The sequence below is a fragment of the Heliangelus exortis genome, chromosome 4 (assembly GCF_036169615.1).
Source record: "Heliangelus exortis chromosome 4, bHelExo1.hap1, whole genome shotgun sequence".
NCBI classification, from domain to species: domain Eukaryota; kingdom Metazoa; phylum Chordata; class Aves; order Apodiformes; family Trochilidae; genus Heliangelus; species Heliangelus exortis.
In genome coordinates, this window is record NC_092425.1 from 40,992,481 (window position 1) to 41,011,630 (window position 19,150).

The 19,150-nt window shown below is 44.0% G+C and overlaps 1 protein-coding gene across 8 annotated transcripts in view; it reads right to left on the minus strand.

Moving 5' to 3' along the window:
* The window catches only part of PPP2R2C (protein phosphatase 2 regulatory subunit Bgamma), a 167,760-nt gene that overhangs the window by 63,791 nt on the left and 84,819 nt on the right, over positions 1-19,150 (minus strand). Inside the window, exon 1 of one of the 8 annotated variants that reach the window (XM_071744005.1) lies at positions 7,456-7,671. The exons of the other annotated variants lie outside the window; for them this stretch is intronic. Coding sequence (XP_071600106.1) covers positions 7,456-7,459 — 4 coding nt within the window. The 5' untranslated portion in view covers positions 7,460-7,671. Of the gene's footprint in view, positions 1-7,455; positions 7,672-19,150 lie in introns of those variants that run through there. 8 annotated transcript variants of the gene reach the window in all.

Genomic DNA, 19,150 nt, shown 5'->3' on the forward strand with positions numbered 1-19,150 from the left:
CATTTAAACTTCATAACTTCTTCCTATATAACACAAACAGCCCCAAACAGCTTTAGAAAAGTCTTATCTGGATAACAAATCTTTGCATTATTTTGGGGCATAATTGCATTTTCCACCCAGTACGCACCCAGTGAAGCAAAGCCTGAACATACTCTTCTTCATCCAGTCTTCTAGTTAGAAACTTGAAGCAACTCTAAGAAATGCTCAACTGTAATTTTCTGTATGTTACTATTATTAATAATTTCTACTTTTTCTGTGGCCACTCAGTTGAAAGGTTGTTATACTTTGTTATCCTTCAGAACACCAGGAAAGGAAAGAAAAATTCAAAACTATTTCACCCAGCACAGAAATGCAGCTTTTCAGACAGCAGTAACAAGGGCAAAAAACAACATGTGATGGTACAGGAAAAAGAACAGAGAAGATAATACTCTGTCTAACTGCAGTGTAATCATGTTAGAAAATGAAATTATTTGGAATGAGCCAGAACACTGGAAGGAGCATCTGTACTTTTCTCAGAAAAAAAATAAGCTGTGAAATCTTACCAGTCAGAACAGGTCAGAACTTCTCCTTTATATCAGCATGGCAACACTGTCATCCTCAGCTGACTGAATCAGCATCGAGGTGAGGTTTTTGGGGTGTGTTTTCCCAGTGCTAGCAAGAAATCATGTAGTCTACATTATTTCAACCAAGTTCTGACCTGGCCTAACCTTGGCTTGTGAAATCCAATAAGATCACAGCAGAATCTGGCATGGCTGCAAGCAATGTTCAGTCAGACTGATACAAAAGTCCCCAAGGAGCATAATCTGGAAGAAACAACAAAGATGCTCAAAACAAAGAGAGGCATAAAACAAAAGGACATGTGGGAGATGAAAGAGGAGCAGTACAACAGCATCTCCTGTGATGGGATGGCCACTACAGTGAGCTGTGTTGTCAGGATTTAGTTTGGACATGGACAAAGGGGGAAAAAAAGAAAGAAAAGAAATAAGTAGATGGAAAGATAAAGCCTGCTTCATTTTTTTTTAGCTGAAGTTTCATGGGTATCCTGAAGCAGCTGAAAAGCAAGGTTTGCAAAACCTCAAATGTATGAGGGTTGCATGATGCAGTAGACTCTGTGAGGGGCACTCATTCTGGTTCATAGAATTATGGAATGGTTTGGGTTGGAAGGGACCTTAAAGATCATCAAGATCCAACCCCCTGCATGGGCAGGGACACCTCCCACCAGCCCAGGTTGCTCCAAGCCCCATCCAACCTGGACTTGGACACTGCCAGGGATGGGGCAGCCACAGCTTCCTTGGGCAACCTCTTCCAGTGTCTCACCACCCTCATGGTGATGAACTTTTTTCAAACATCTCATCTGAATCTACCTACCTCTAGTTTGAGTCCATTCCCCCATGTCCTACCCCTGCCTAAAGAGTTCCTCACCAGCTTTCTTGTAGCCCCTTACTCCTTCACTGCAGTGCTGTTCATCAGCTTGGATCCAGGGATTGTGTGACACCAGAAACCCCTCCAAATGCAAATAAACACGATGCAAAAATCTCACAGATCACATTCTCCACCTTGGCTGGGTCAGAAACCATCTTGGCTTAGTGCAGAGGGGTTTTGGTAGCAGGGGGAGAGCCAGAGGGAAGGTTCCTGTCAGAAGCTGCTGGAAGCTCCCCCAGCTCCAGTTCTGGTCCCACCATGGCCCAGCTGATGAGGGAAGGTGGATGTGCCTCTGCCAGGGACATATTCAAGGGGAAAGGAAACTGAATTTAAAAAGATTGCAGGGCTGAGGAGAGGAGGAGGTGAGAGCAATGCCCGAGCAAAGGCACCGAGGTGGGTGAGGAAGGAGGGGGAAAGGTGCTCGAGCAGAGATGTCCCCACAGCCCATGGTGAGATGGCGGCTGTGTCCCTGCAGCCCATGGAGGAGAAGGTGGAGCAGTCCCTGAAGGAGAACTGTGGGGTAAATGTGGAGCTGCAGCCCCTGAAGTGTCACGGGTGGGCAGATGAGGATCTGCAGCCCCTGAGGGGACACGGAGAGGCTCAGATGTGGATCTGCAGCCATGGAGGACCCCGTGGCAGAGGAGGTGACTGCTCTGGGACTCTGTGGGCACCCAGGCGGGAGCAGTTCCTGAGGGACTGCACCCCAGGGGAGGGACTCATGGCCGAGGGCTTCTTGAAGGACTCGAGGGACCCCACCTTGGAGAGGGGGAAGAACGTGAAGAGTCCTCCCCTGAGGAGGAAGGAGCAGCAGAAACACCATGTGGGGATCTGACCCTGAACCCCTCCTGTGTCCCCTGTGCCCTGAGGGGAGGCAGCAGGGAAGCGATTCGGACCCTGAGGGAAAAGAGCGGGGTGGGGGGTGGGTATTAAGTGTTTTCTCTTTCTCCTGATAGATTAATTTTTAATAATTTTTTTCCTTCCCAACATGAACCTGTCTATTTTTTCCCGCTGATGTAATTGGGGAATGCAAACCACCCTCTCCTTGTCAGGATTAAGGAGCCTTTAGGTGGGTTTTCTCCTCCCTGTCCTGCAATCAGTGAGCAGGGGCCTGGTTGGTCCCAGGCTGGGCCAAAACCACAGAAGAAACTCAATGCTAAAAGCCAGCTCCTGGCAGACAAGATATTTTGTTGACTTCCACCCAAACTGCACCCAAACTACTCACGTCACCAAAGCAACACTTGTTACACACCAGTTGGGTGCCCATCTGAGAAGGCCAGATGAGAGAAAATGAGGGTGCAAGGATGCGAGAGGTGGAGAAAGATTAAAAAGAGGAAAAGCATGAGAAAAGGGGCAGAAGAGAGTCCAGCAGAGGGCATGAAAGAACACAAAGAAATGCCACAAAGGTCATTTGAAATGAAGGATGGATCTGCCATTTTGTCCCTGGCATGACCTGTCACCCTGGCCAATCTTTTGGTTTAAAATCTGATGGAGTTTGTGCTGGAAAACAAAGTGTTTGCTCCCTGTGAGATGTATGGGCAACACAAAACACCCCAGGAAGCTGATTTTGGCCAAAGCAGACTCTGGACATAGATGCCAAGAGTGTAAGTGCTTCAGGGAGCAGTGAAACAAGGTGATCAATCATTAACAGAATGGAATCCAAAGGTCTGTGTCCACTACACTTCATGGAGTTGTTCCCCTGACACCTTGCCTGGCTTCACTGTGAGCAAGGACAAGTACATCGAGGGCAACATCCAACAGCCCTTTTTAATCCTGTCAAGAAAGAATAAGGAAGTTTATTGGACTAAATATCACCTTTCTTCCTGACTATAACAACCTCCTCTTGATGTGAAATCCAAAACCAGAGAGACAAATCCCAAAGAATGGCTGCTTGAAACAAAACCACTTCATCTGGGGACAGCAGTAAGCAAAAAATAAATGAAAGTTAACAATATTCCTGACCTCAAATCCTGCCAAGTTCTCAGCAAATCTCTACCTTTTTTTCCCCATTTTTCATCTCCTACTTTTGCATTTTAGAAATGCTACACATACCTCAGTGGTCTGCATCAGCCCCAGCTGATCATGAGACCACTGAGTTTCATAGGTCCATGCACCCCTAAATCCTCAGGGACCAGGGGAAGCACTTTCCCATTCCCATTTCCAAATGTAGGTTCAGTGCTCACTCAGAGAGAGAATTTCCTTGAAACAGAATCTAAAAGAAAAATCCAAAATTTGCATCCCCTCCATGAGCCCCTACGACCAATGGGATTTACTGTTTTGAGGCTCAAGATGCAGTGGAGTTGGGTTTTTTCCTCCAATATTTTTGCACATATTTATTTTAAGAGCTTAGGAGATGTTTTCAACAGCTTTTTAATCACATGCTAATTTCTAGCTGCATTTCTCAAATTAGAAAATCAGGAAATGACACCCAACTACTGGAGCACAGTCCGTGTGAGTTAAAAAAAAAAATGCCTAGGGGACAAATATGTAAAAGATTATCTGGTTTCTATGCTCTGTGCTAGAAAAACTTCACACTGAATACAAGGAGATTCATTTTTTATAAAATGACCCTCACACACACATTTATTTCTGATTTAAAAGCTCTAAGTCCTTTTTTCAAAGGTTCTGGCACCTATCTGCCCTTCTGTAGAGTACAAAGCTTCCAGGAAAACAGGTCAGAGCTTGAGCCCACTGAGGTAAATGGAAAGTTTTCTGCTGCTTTGGTTGTAAATAAGGTCAAGGAACATTTGTCAGATGTGGGGTATTTGAAAATTAGGACACATTTTGCAAATTTTGGCTATGGTTTTCCTGCACTCCTCACATTCAAGGTGACCCACTTAGATCAGTGAGACTTTGCAAAGCTTCAGTCATTAGTTCTGCAGAATATAATTAGCATTACTATCATCCTAAGTGCAATGCTTGTGCCTTCTTAATGGAAAATACTCAGTGGACTGATAAAAATCTTGCTACAATTCCTTCCACTACCTATTTCAAAGCTCCCAAAGAGTGGGAACTGAGTGCTGTGGGACTTCCAGTCCTCCCTGTGGCCTTACAGGCAACACAGGTTGATTTTTTTTTTTAAATCTTTTCCAGCAGGTATCTCTGCTACAGGGGTAGCCCAAGCAACCAAGCCAGGGATCCCTGGCTTGATCCCTCCATTTTGATCCCTCCATCCTGTTCCATTTAAGCAAACTGGAAAACTCACTGGAAAGCCTTTCACCTTCAGTCATTTCAAGCCATTCAGTACCAGTGCTCATAGCTCCTCTTCCACGAAACACTTAGAAATAAGGAAACACTGCAAATCAATCTCTGTTTCAGCAAAAGGATATGCACAGAGAGCTTCTAAGCTGTGCAGAAAGCTTCTTTGTGGTTTACCCCGTGTAACACACACTGGCAATTAATTCTCCTGACATTTCCAAGGACAAAAAAAAAAAAAAAAAAATATGCAGCAAGAGGTTTCTCCCTTTCTTTCTGTTTGCTGTCAGATGAGGCAGTCAGCTAAGGCTCAGCAACAGGCTTCAAACACTCTGCTCCATAAACAGCAGTGCAATTAGGAAATGTGCCAGTCCACTCCTCTAACCAACCAACACTGAAGGACAAAAAAGTTAAAAAAAATAAATAAAAAAAAAATCACCATGGGTACCACATTAAAAATTTATAATTTCCAGAGCTGGGTTTAAACTGCTACTCCCAGAAGGAACCCTGCCTGAGCTGGGAGCTGTGCAGAAGCTCCATGGTACTTCCCACTGAGGAGCTGCCCAGCCTGGCTGCCAGCAAAAAAGAAAAAACAGATTAGAAATGGTGCTGCCAAGTGCTAAAAATGCTAGGCAACAGGATTTGATTGTCAGAGCTTGAGCCTCACCCCTCTTTTTGGAACAAACAGATGCCCAAAATGGAAAGTGTACAAATTATTAAAATATACTGATTTTACTTCCACTGCCAGAAGGGATTATGCTTGTGCAGAATGATTGCAACGATCTACAATGAGCAAACATCAAGTGTAAAACAAGGATGAAAAATCCCCACCTATATTTAGGATTTTAAAGGAAAATCATTACCTTAAAATCTAGTGATGAAAATTAATCCCAAATTTAAAACACAATCCTGAATTGCCAGGTTCAATACGGGTGTTATTTCCCTTGTATTACAGACAAACTTCACTTTCAATTTCACTGCCAGCTGGTTCTGAATTTATTTCTCTTTTTTTTTTTTTTTTTTCCCCTTAACTGAGCAATTAAATTCCAGAAGCAAAGCTCAGAGTAATTCTGTCACAGCAGTTCTCACGTTCAAAGTGTTTTCCTGGCACCAACCCTCCCAGCAACCCAAGGAAGCCAGTAAGCAAATGTTAGCTTTCCCATTTTACACAAAGGCACAAACTGAAACATCCTCTGGAGTTTTTCTCCAGGATCAGAGAAGCAGTTTTGATTACACACACACTAAGGCACAGATCATCCTGGATGTGGCTCAGCAAAATATTTTGGTTTTTTTTTTAAAAAATGTTCCTGCATTCGGGTCAAATGTGTATGCACGTTGGTAATGAATAAACTGATGGGTTTACAAACAAAGCCTCACAAGATCATCCACCAAGGCAGAAAAAGCCCCTTTTGATGAGGCTTTTAGGTGAAGCCAGGGGAATATAATCTTAAAAATCAGAAGGGCTGGAGCTGGGAGCTGGAGCAGAGCCAGAGATTTTCTGCCTAGAGTGATGAAAAGGAAAGCAAAGACACAACAGCCCTGTTCATAGAATCATAGAATCCTAGAACTGGCTGGGTTGGAAGGGACCTCAGAGCTCATCAAGTCCAACCCTTGATCCACTCCCGCTGCAGTTCCCAGCCCATGGCACTGAGTGCCACATCCAGGCTCTTTTGAAATATCTCCAGGGATGGAGAATCCACCCCTTCCCTGGGCAGCCCATTCCAATGTCTGATCACCCTCTCTGGAAAGAAATTCTTTCTCATGTCCAACCTAAACCTCCCCTGGCACAACTTGAGACCTCTTGTGCCCTCTTGTCTTGCTGAGAGTTGCCTGGGAAAAGAGCCCAACCCCCCCCTGGCTCCAACCTCCTTTCAGGGAGTTGGAGAGAGTGATGAGGTCTCCCCTGAGCCTCCTCTTCTCCAGCCTCAACACCCCCAGCTCCCTCAGCCCTTCCTCACAGGACTTGTGCTGGATCCCTTCCCAGCCTCCTTGCTCTTCTCTGGACCTGCTCCAGCACCTCAATCTCCTTCCTGAGCTGAGGGGCCCAGAACTGGACACAGGACTCAAGCTGTGGCCTCCCCAGGGCTGAGCACAGGGGCAGAATCCCTTCCCTGGACCTGCTGGCCACGCTGTTCCTGAGCCAGCCCAGGATGCCATTGGCCTTCTTGGCCACCTGGGCACACTGCTGCCTCCTCTTCAGCTTCCTGGCAATCCAGACTCCCAGCTCCCTTTCTGCCACTCTGTGCCCAGCCTGGAGCTCCCCATGGGGTTGTTGTGGCCAAAGTGCAGGACCCGGCACTTGGCCTTGTTGAACCTCATTCCTGTTGGTGCTGGTAACTAAAGGAGAGAGCTCCAGGATGATGCTGGGCTCTGCAGTGCTGTGATTCATGCTGTGAAATTGCTAAGAACAGAACCTGAAAGGCTTTTGGCTGTGAAAAATCCCTCTCTCCTGACACCTCCCTGATGGTTATGACCCAACGGGGACATTTCTCCATAGGGAGAGCACACGTGGCCCACCATGTTTTGGGGACAGTGGGAATGTCCCCCTCACAAGCACTGGGCCCTCCATGCCAGCTGGTCATGGGGCTCCTAAATATTCTTTTAACTCAGGCACAGCCCCTCTGCTACATCCCAAATTAGTGGGATTTTCTGCTGCCACTGGCAGGGCCTGGGGTCTCCCAGAATACAGGGGAGCTTGTAGAAACAGCTCAGGGAAAACAAACCATGTTTGCTTTTCTCAAGCGACACACAAGGTTAAACAGCAGTGTTGGAACCTACTGATCAGTCTTGGACTACAGAATCCCAATAAATTATATCCAGATCCCACCAGCTCGGACTTACGCATCTCTGGACATCCCCTCAGAGACTCTCAGCACTGGACCAGCAAGCTAAGGTCACACACAGGGCTTGTTGGCTGTCAGGAGAGCTCAGTGCCAAGCCAGAGACACTCATCTAACATTAGCATCTGGTTGCTTGGCAGGCTCCAAAGGCAAGGCAGCTGACAGCTCAGAATTGCCTCTGGGTCTGTCACAGTATCATATAACTGTGGGACTTCTGGGAGTGCCTCACACTTCTCTGATGAAGATCACTGACATCATAATATATTAGCTCCATTCCAAGGATCCTTTGAAATCAGTGCTTGTGTCCTCTCAGAATTACCCAGTTAGTGTGGCTGGCTAAATTAACTGAGCCCAACCTCCAAGATCATGCAAGGAATTTTTCCTATCTGCACCCAGATCTTTTCAGCAAGTTTATATGATGATCCCAAGAGCAGAAAATTCAGGGGTGTTAACATAGGTTGCTCCTATTGACAAAATAGCAAAGGTGGTCTAAAAATGAACAGGAAAACTGTTGCATATTGGCTTCAACTCTGCTTCTTTAAGGTTTGATACAAGTGGGGGACACTACTTTGAAGTGGACTAAATAATTCTTCACATACATCACAGAATGGAAAGGGTTGGAAGGGACCTCTGGAGATCAGGGAGTTCAACCCCCTTGCCAGAACAGGTTCAGCTACAGCAGGATGCACAGGATGGCATCCAGGTGGGGTTTTATCTCCAGAGAAGGAGACTCCCCAACTTCTCTGGGCAGCCTGTTCTGTGCTGTCACTCTCACAGCAAAGATGTTTTCCCTCGTGTTCAGGTAGAACTTTGTGTTCCAGTTTGTACCAGTTGCCCCTCATCCTGTCACCAGTGAAAAGAGTCTGGTCCCATCTGCCTGATGCCCACCTTTTAGTTATTCATAAGGACTGATAAGATCCCCTCTCAGCCTGCTCTTCTCCAGGCTAAACACACCCAGGTCTCTCAACCTCACCTCATAAGAGGTGTTCCAGTCCCCTAATCATCCTTTCAAACCTCTGCTGAACTCTTCCCAGTAGCTCCTTGTCTTTCTTGAGTGAGGAGCCCAGTACTCCAGCTGAGGTCTCACTGGGGCAATGGGAACCTCATTTGACCCAAGGGTGACACATTCTCAAAGCACCCCAGGATACCATTAAGCTTCTTGGCCACATTGCTGGCTCATGGTTAACTTGTCCCCCAGTTCTCCCAGGTCAACCCCATCCTATACTGGGGTTATTCCTCCCAAGGTGCAGGACCCTGCCCTTGTCTTTTTTTTTTGAGCTTCATTCTGCCCAGCTAAATGTGAGGAAAGCTGGGATGACTCCTGTGTACAAAATGAAAAATATGCTGTATCACCCTACAGTTTCAAGAACTGGAGGAGCTTCTGTCCCAAAAGACTGAATTCCAGACAGCTGGAGTGTGCAAAACCCAATGATAAATTAACCCTCATGTTTAAATGCATCATATTTCTATAATTACTCATTTTAAAAATTACTTAAGGAACGGAAGACATTAAAGATCAATGCACCTTTCTGAGAATGAAACTTCAAACACTGTTAGCAGCCTCAGGAAATAAAAATCCTTGGTTTGGAATATTCCCAAAAGACACCAGTTACATACCAGCACGTATTACAAATGCCATGGACAATGTCTGAGACAGCAAGTGCTTTCTGGTCAGGCAGTTTCACACTTTCTTCCTGCTCAGGAATGGAGCAGCATGCAGGTAACCCAGTGACCATGTCAAGCTGTCCTCTCCAAGCTCTTTCCAGCCTAATAATACAAATGGGAATTCAGAGCATTCCCACTCTGCTCACAACTGGGCACCATGGGCTCCAAAGCCTGCAGCCTCTCATATTTTAACACTGAGCTCAGTCATTCCTTCCTCAGCAAAAGGTTGAAGGGAAATTCTCCCAGCACACTGCTCAAGCTGAAAAGTTAAAAACCAAACCAGTCAGGAAAAAACAAACACCAGGAGCTCACCAGAATTCTCTCTCCTCCCCCGAGATGGACCTAGAGGAATTTTCTCAGTAACCTCCTCAGCTCAGGGGGGCTTCAAAGCATATGGTGAAAACTCCTGACTCTGTAGGAACCTTCCCCAAGGCCAGCCCTCCTGAAGCCATCTACCTTGAGAGCTGCTAACACACAGCAAAGATGCAGACATCCAAGCCCCTGCTAGAACTGCAAGGATTCCACCCCCTCCCACCATCCCTGATGCTTTGCATCTCAACCCTGGCTGGATGTCACCACTCAGGAAGTCCCCAGTAATTATTGCTGTGTTCTCAAAGCCTTTTCTGCAACATTTTCTTCCTACTCAGGAATGGAGCAGCATGCAGGTAACCCAGTGACCATGTCAAGCTGTCCTCTCCAAGCTCTTTCCACCCTAATAATACAAATGGGAATTCAGAGCATTCCCACTCTGCTCACAACTGGGCACCATGGGCTTCAAAGCTTCCAGCCTCTCATATTTTAACACTGAGCTCAGTCATTCCTTCTTCAGCAAAAGGTTGAAGGGAAATTCTCCCAGCACACTGCTCAAGCTGAAAAGTTAGAAACCAAACAGTCAGGAAAAAACAAACACCAGGAGCTCACCAGAATTCTCTCTCCTCCCCCAAGATGGACCTAGAGGAATTTTCTCAGTAACCTCCTCAGCTCAGGGGGGCTTCCAAGAATATGGTGATAGCTCCTGACTCTGTAGGAACCTTCCCCAAGGCCAGCCCTCCTGAAGCCATCTACTTTGAGAGCTGCTAACACACAGCAAAGATGCAGACATCCAAGCCCCTGCTAGAACTGCAAGGATTCCACCCCCTCCTCACCATCCCTGATGCTGTGCATCTCAACCCTGGCTGGATGTCACCACTCAGGAAGTCCCCAGTAATTATTGCTGTGTTCTCAAAGCCTTTCCTGCAACACAGCAGCTCTGAGGCAGGAGGCCAACTGAAGCCTCGGGTCTATTTTAATCCCACTAGAATGATGAATAATGGATTTGCACTGGAGATGCTGCTGTGTTTATGCCTTGCAGAAGAGCACTGCAGAGGAGTCTCTGAGCTGGTTCTGACTGAGCTGGCAGCAAAATTAAGAGCACAACGTGGAGCATGATGCTGGGCCCAAGACACTGCTCCCGTCAGGAGCTAACTCCAAACCATACCTTTCCACCCTCCTCCCTTAAGCAGTGTGGACATACCCATTAAATACAGCATGAAAAGAAAAGGTGTTGACAGGTTTCTCAGCAGCAAAGCAGGAGAGAAACAGGCTACTTAGTTGTTCAAAGGACCATGGGAAGGGGAAAGTTTTACCCAAGTCAGAGTCACAGAGTAGATGCTGGAAAATTTGCCAAAGGTTGGTTGGGTAGAGACACAACCCCTTCCCCAGGGCTGGCACCATTGCTGCCACCTGGCATCACCCTGCAGTGAAGGTGATCATAGGATCATGGAATGGTTTGGGATGGAAGGGACCTCAAAGCTCATGCAGTCCCAACCCCCTGCATGGGCAGGGACACCTCCCACCAGCCCAGGTTGCTCCAAGCCCCATCCAACCTGGACTTGGACACTGCCAGGGATGGGGCAGCCACAGCTTCCTTGGGAAACCTGTTACAGCGTCTCACCACCCTCACAGGAAAGAATTTCTTCCTAATGTCTGACCTAAATCTCCCCTCTTCAGGTTTTGAAGGGCAACCTGGGCCAGGGGCTCAGCACCCTCAAATTAAAGAATTTCTTCTTATGTCCAACCTAAATCTCCCCTCGTCAGGTTTTAACCCATTTCCCCTTGTCCTCTCACCCCACCCCCATGTCCAAAGCCCTCCCCCAGCTTTCTTGGAGCCCCTTCAGATATTGGGAGGTTGCTCTGAGCTCACCTGGGAGCCTCCTCTTCTCCAGGCTGAACAACCCCAATCCCTCAGCCTGGCTTCCCAGGGAGCTGCTCAGCCCTCTGAGCATTTCAGTGGCTCTGCTCTGGACATGTTCCAGGAGCTCTGTGTCCTTCTGATGCTGGAGACCCCAGAACTGGACCCAGTACTCCAGGTGGGGTCTGAGCAGAGCAGAGCAGAGCAGAGGGGGAGAATCCCCTGCCAGGGCCACTGTCAGTGATGCTTTGGGTGCAGCCCAGGACAGGGTTGGTTTCTGGGCTCCAAGCACACACTGAGGGCTCATTTTGAGCTTCTGGTACACCAGTGAGAGATGCAGATTTAGCCATCATTTCTTGATCCTGGAAGAAGCTGTCTCACTAAAATATTTGTATTTCACATTGTTACCCAAGTGATGTGATAATTATCAAAGTAAGAAATAATCTCTTTTAACCTCAGAAAGCCACCCATCTCTGCACTTTGCTAAGAAAATCACCTCAGATAACATAAATGGGAGGGTTTAATTTAAGAGTCTCATCAGAGTTTACACAGCAGCTAATTCATGTGAAAAAGAGGTTTGCTTCCTCACATGCTATGACCTAACTGGAGGGTCCCATATGAAACATTATCATATTAAATATATTTTAAGTACTAAGTATACTTTCTACTAAAACCCATAAGGAGCAGTTCTGTAATTAATCACACTGCAGACCTTCTCCAGATCAGAGCTGTTGTGTATTGTTTTCTTCCCAGACATCACAAAAGAGCAGAAACATGAAGGAAAAGAGAAAAAAACAAACACAAAAGGAAAAAAAAAAAAAAGACATTAGAAGTTTTGCCTCAGATTCTTACCACAAAGGAAAAGAGTTCTCATTTGGCCTTCTGCTCTTAAAAAGAAGAAAGCAGCCCAGGGTCTGCAAATTTTCTACTTCTTTCTCTCTTCTAAAATCCTATAAAACTGTAAGATTATTATTAAACCATCCCAGATTACTGAAGGCCAAGACAGCTTGAAAGAAGCCATGAGGAAATACAGGGACACTTTGAGGCTACACCAAGCTACCAGAGGGAAATACAATTTTGGAGGCACAATCCAACCCTCAATAAGAACCTCAGGATCTGACATGAACCCAGGGAGGATGAAACAGGCAGTAAAGTTTCTGTTCTCAATGATTTTGCACAGATTTCTGAGTTCTTTTCAACATAAGATATTCTTGCATCTGCCCACTTCCTTCCCACTGCTGACTGTTCAAAGTATATCCTGGGAACTTTGGGCCATACCCATCAAACAGTCACTAAAAATATTTTTTTTCTTTTTTTTTTTTTTTCCAGAAAATCAAAGGTAATCATTACCACAAAGGCCCTATTAGGAGGGAAGAGGTTTAGTGCTGCAGCAATGTTTCTCCTGCTGACATGCAACAAAATCTTTCAGAAGATGCCAGAGCAGAACCAAGAGAGCTGGAGCATAAAACCTTCAGACAGTCAGCATCAAACCATGCAAAAATTGGTAATTTTGATAAAGCAAAGCAAGACACTATGAACCACTCAGAAAAATCTCATTCTTCTGGCATTTTGGGTTTTTTTTTTTTGTGTGTGTTTGAGTTACTGACAAGATTTACTAGCCAGCTGGTAAAATAATGAAGGAAAGAGGCCAGTAAAACTCTACAAAGCTCAGAGAAACTGCCTTGTACTAATTAGAAACAACGTGTAGTCTGATGACACTTTATAGACTTCAATTACCATACTCAGCAGGAAGGAGCTCTCAAACATCTGTATGATGATTATTCTCCACTGGGATGTCATTTACAGTGCAAAGTATTAAAAACAGGGCCAAAAAATCCACTATAATCTTTGTAAATGAGCATATTCTTTATCTAAGGGACGTGAAATTTCTTTTTTTTGGAGGAAATTTGCTTTACAAGAGAGACAGAAACTGATTTGACAAGGAAAAACAGGCAGCAACCCTCTCCCCCCCCCCATCTGATTTGCCAAAATTTAACTTTAATATCATTACAATAATAACTTGTCTATAAAATGGAAGAATAAAAACTATTAGTGGAAGTCAAGCCTAACAAAGCAAAGATTAAACATGTGATGTTCAAGGAAAGGCTTGCTTTAAGTTTTTAGGTGAATATCCAGAATGATTGTTTTTTTACCAGGATTATTTAGATGATTAAAGGTACATACACCCTAGACAGGAATACAAAATCAGATCTTCTAATGTTCTAAACACTGATTTTCATCTTTTCACAAATATCAGAAGTAAAAAGGAGAGTAGGAAGCAACCAGAAGCCAAAGAGAATGGCTATTGGTCACTATTTAATATATTGGTGCAGAGAGTTAAGGATTTTATCCTGTAATCATAGAAGCATAAAAGAATTTGGGTTGGAAGGGACCTCTCCAGGTCACCCAGTCCAACCCCTGCAGTATCAGGGACACCCTCACCCAGATCAGGTTGCTCAGAGCCTCCTCAAGCCTCACCTTGAACATCTCCAGGGATGAGGCCTCAACCCCCTCCCTGGGCAAGCTGTTGAAAATCATGTGGAAAAACACAAATTACAGAGAAAAAATTTTAAAATATAATTGTTACCACTGTAGAATAAAAAGCAACCAAACAAAGAGGTTGTTTCAATGGCCTGAAGGTTTTCTTTTTTTCCTCTTTTGCTGATTTTCAGCTGTGTCTGCTATCTCAGAAGATGCTTAGAAGGCACCTGAAAGCAATGCTGAGTTTTTATTCAAGCCCAAATGGGAACAGCAATGGTCAGCTGCAGAAAATGGCTAAAAAAAAAAACCTGCCAGTCACTGCATCAGAATCCTTGATCACACAACAAAACCTGGCAGCATTCACCTGACTTTGCAGATCACCAGCACAACCAAGCACTGTGTTTAATACAGATGGTAAGTTGAATGTAAGTTTTGTTCTATCTCTTCTCAAAACTTCTGACATTAATGACCTAAAATAGAGTCCTGAACCTCAAGAATGTCTTGAAGTGATGCAGAGTGCAGAAGCTGGCAGAGTCATGCCTAAAGCTCACTATTCCTCTGCTCTGAAGTTTTTCTCCTAGTAATTAAGGAGGTACAAACCCAAGGTGTTGGGTTTGACCTTTAAAGCCTGAAGCAACCTGGAAATCTAGCTGAGAGGCCAGGCTTTCTGTGCACTTCCCCCTCTTTCTTCTCCCCTTTTGCTGTCACAGCAATGATCAGAGAGAAGCTGCCAGTCCCCCTCTGACATTCTGTCATTTAGAGCTGGACCTATTAAACACTCATTCAAACTTCACAGCTCATTTCTCCTGGTAGCTACCTGGGGAGCAACTAAGAGGATACCCTGGAAGAGTTGTTTTATGAAGCCACCACTTAGTTTTCTAGTAGGTTACTACACAGATGAGTCCCTGCTGACCCTGCAAATTCTCTGATTCTATTTTTAAATGAGAGTGAAGTAGTTTTTATTGGTTAAAGCAGCCCAAGAACAAAGGATGGCATCTCACCCAGCTGTGTGTAGAGATGGAGGCTGCCTGCACCATTCCTCTTGGTTGCTATGGAGCAACAGCACGGCTGTCACTGGTGTTATATTAAAAAAGGCCCTGCACAATTTATTTAATATCCCCTACTCCACAGCATTAAAATAAAGCCTGGATTTCACGTGGAAATTCAAGATAACAAGCTTAATGCAGGCTGGCTGCAGCAGATTTGCAGCAGCACAGCAGTCTCCAGAGCTATTTTCAGCAGTAGCAACTACTTACTTAAGTAGAACCAGCAAGTGGCCACATCCCCTATTGTTGGCTATAACAAAGCTGAAACACCTCTAATAGGCTACCTAGGGATTTTTTTCAGCTAAATGCAGCTTTGCTACCAAAAAGGAAAAGGATTTTTTCCAGCCTGCCAGCACCATATAAACTCTTGTTCATACTGAATGACACCCGACCAGAGATTGGGTTTATAATTTGCTGCTGGTTAAAGCCTCATCCTTGCTCCCATCCAACTCAATGAGGCAAAACTGCCACTGATTTCAATCAGATTGGCAGTGGATCTTAAAGATCCTAACCAGCAGCACTGATTAATATGGAATTATCAGTGGGAAACACATCAACTAGCTGATCTCAATACCTCATCATTCATCAAAGCACTCGTGCCAAAGGAGCAGAGACAGAAAACTCAGCCTGGACCAGAGGTCAGGCTGAACTTACAAATTGCAGTGACTGCTGACACCCATCACCAGCAGCACAGTGAGCATTGCACCCCATCAACCCCATGGACACAACATCACATGAACACCACACATACACCCTCTCCTCCCCCACCCTCACATTCCCAGCAGTTGGAATTCTGCCACCTTTTCACCTAAAACGTGAAAAAAAACCATAAAAATAATTTCATGCAACTGGGGACTTATTTGCTGAAGGCCTTCAACAATAAAAGCCAAAAAATCAGCTTGTGACTCTAAATGCTGCAACTCTCATAAAAAAAAAAAAAAACAAACCTCTTAGACCCCATTACTGTTATTTTTAACTTCAGAGAAATAATTAATGTACTATAAAGAAGAAAAAGAGTGGTAAAAATTCTGAATTTAATTATATGGATGGTATTCTGTATACACTTAATTGCAGAGCAGTAACACAACTGCTTTCATTACTCTTTATTGCTTCATATGCCCATTAGCACAATCCCCAAGGTTCCTTATGAATAATTAGATTAGGAAAAGGGGGACTCTGATGAAATGCAATAGGATGTGATGCTTATGAACCACCACATCTTCAGTCCAGATGCTGACATGACAACATCATGAAGAGCTAATTTGCACATCCAAATTAATACCATCATGATGATAATATAAAAGAAAGATATGCATGGAAAATGAGCTACAGAAAATAATGTCAAGAAGAATTGAGGCACTTATATTGCAAAAATAGATCTTTTTGACATTTTTAACCCAGTTGGAAAGGTGTAAATAGAATAATGTCATATTCATGAGCACAGAGCTACTTAAGCAGACTTCCTGGAATTCAATCCACTACTTGGCAACACATGGGCAAGCTGTTTATTAAACAGTTATACCCATCAAACATGTGCATGGACAGGTGAACAAATTTCATTACATTTCATTAAACATCTGTTTCCATTTGATGCACTGAATGCTTTTACATTGTTTGGTGCTTCTTAGGTATATACCACTGAAAAAATCAGCAAGGATACTTTTTTTTTTTTTTTTTGAAGGGGCACGAAAGATACCAACAGATGAGGCTTAAAAAAATGTTAAAATTGTCAGATTTTTCTGCAGCTGTCATGAGTTGTCTGCTCACATAAATCCAGCTCTGAATAGTTAAGAAATTTCTCCCTCAAAGCCACTTCAAAGAAAACAAGATGCCCACAGAGAAATAGTTGTCTTCTACTTCAGTTGTTCTCCTCCATATAAATTTTAAAAAACAAATACACATGTTACAAGGCAGACTCTCCCATTTGCTACTCTGACACACGTCAGGAGTCTGCTCCTCTCTCTCCCTCCCCATTTTTCAGAGTGTTATGGACATGGATCCTGTTTGCATTTGAGAAGGAGCTGTCAAGGCAGAGCACAGCAGTCTGAAGGATTTTCAACTTGTAAAAAAGCTGAATTCCCATTAAGCTGGGAATCCCTTTAGAATAAAGAAACGTAAGAAAACCCAGAAAGAAATTATCATACTGCTGGAAAGGATATGGCAGAAACAGAAGAAGGATAAAAGTGAATAGGACATGAGTAAGAGGAGTAATCCTGGAGTCATAAGGTTAAAGACAGGAGAAAGCAACAATTTATGCAAATGTAATAATTTGAAATTTTCTTAGCGTACAAGGATGGGAAAAACTTTATTAAATGAAAAAAAAAAAATTCACACTCAAAGGTAAAAATAGCAACGTTCTACACCAAGTGTTCAGCCATTGGTTACCAGATGCAAGGAGATGAACAGGATTCAAGCCAGATAAATGCAGTTGTGCACTTATCCACAGTTAGCCCTATTTATTTTGAACAAAAAACAAGACCCAGAACTTAAACAATTCCACATCCTCACAGCAATCATCTTCACACTATGGAAATAAAACACTTTCTGGACAACTGCTGAACACTTAGGTAAGCAGAATGCTAATAGGAGAAGAAAAACCTTTCCACTTTGGTTTTTGGGTTGTTATGATGGAGCATGTATTATTTTCCATGGGCTTATTCCACCTGTTACATGAACACCAAGAATTCCAAGGTGCTTCATTATTCATTCTAACAAAACACTGCCTTTTAAAAGAAGTTTAAAGTGCCAGTTTCCTCATTACCACATCCCACCAGCCTTTGCTTACTGAGATTGATCCAACCCTCTTTAAATCACCAGGAGTTCCTGCCAGGGACTTCAAGGGAAACAGCATCAGGACCAATGTCTAAGAGCAGAATACATTAACAAAGCCAAAAAATCAAATAACCAGCAAGACACACAGGCAACATGCAGTGAGGAAACACATGTGAGGAGTAAGTGAAAGCTTTTCTTGGTATATAAAAGCATTTTCATCAGCTTTTTGCCACTGTAACCCTCATGCTTCCTGCACTTACCTGCCTTTTCTTTTTGTCACCTCTTGCTGTGCACTGTCTAAGCTCTAAGATTCTGGTGGCATGTTCATTTTAATCACCTCTAAAGCATCACACACTCTGGTGACACAGAAGGGAATAAATAACACAAGGCCTTTTATTTGGAGAAGACACAACCAACTGCTCTTGGTAATGATGTGTGTTGTACTGACCCAAATTAAAGCTCCTGCACTTCAAAAGCCAACCATTATATATATATATTTTTTTTTTTTTATTATTTTTTTTTTTTTTAAGCTCCTATCCATCATCCTAAATCTAACAGTCAACAGTCTCCTGATGCACAAATTCACACAACACCCAAATCCACAGCTGTCATGCAAGCTTTTCCTCCTCACAGCCTCCCTGCAATGCACTCAGTGCTCTGTGGCAGCACTGAAACCCATTCCTGGGCTGAACATGAAGCCAAGGAATGACATTTGAGCTCCCTTATTCCCTCATCTGCTCGCCTATAATTCTTCATTATGTGCTGGAAGGTTGGGAGCTCTGCCCCAGAACATTCTGCTCCTGAAAGACTCAGATGATTTAGGATGGTTGTGGCAGACAATGGTTTCTGCAGTTACATCAGCCCTGGTCTGGGCAATAATTTATGTACTGGGAAGATCTAACTTCAGTCCCTGTATAATTTCATCCATGGTTTATTGCTCACCTTTCCTGGGGAATGGTCTTACATGAAATATACTCCACAAGACCAGAAAGCAGGAAATATCAGGAGATTGACACAAGTTATTGAAAACCCTACAGAACACAGACACAAACATAGAACAGCACCTAAAAAATCCCAGAACACTGGGATTCCTAGCATGGGAAAACTTGGGCAGAGAGCTGGGGTGAAGTATTCTGATAATAATTTATTAGATACCAAAAAATACAACATGCAACAAAGGACAAACCTAAGCTTTTCAGTATTTTCAGACAAGAGGCAGAGGACTGATGGCAGAAGATTAGCAGTGTTTGGCAGGGCTGGGATGCCACCTGGTTGTAACAGGTATTCCCTTAATCCAGTTAATAAACCCTTTAAATATATTTTGGGATATGAATAGGACACAGAGGACAAGGGAAGGTCAGTTTCACTGCTGCCTTTGCCACATCTCAGCTGCATCCCCTTCTTCCATCAGCTCAGCAACTTCACAGAAGAACATTTACACAGGGTTTTTCTATTATAAAAGAATAACCAACAGATAAGATTTGCAATAAAGCCCAACATTCATTCCTCCTCACCAGCCTCTTTATTACCCTCATTAATATTGCCTTTCTGGCTACAGACCT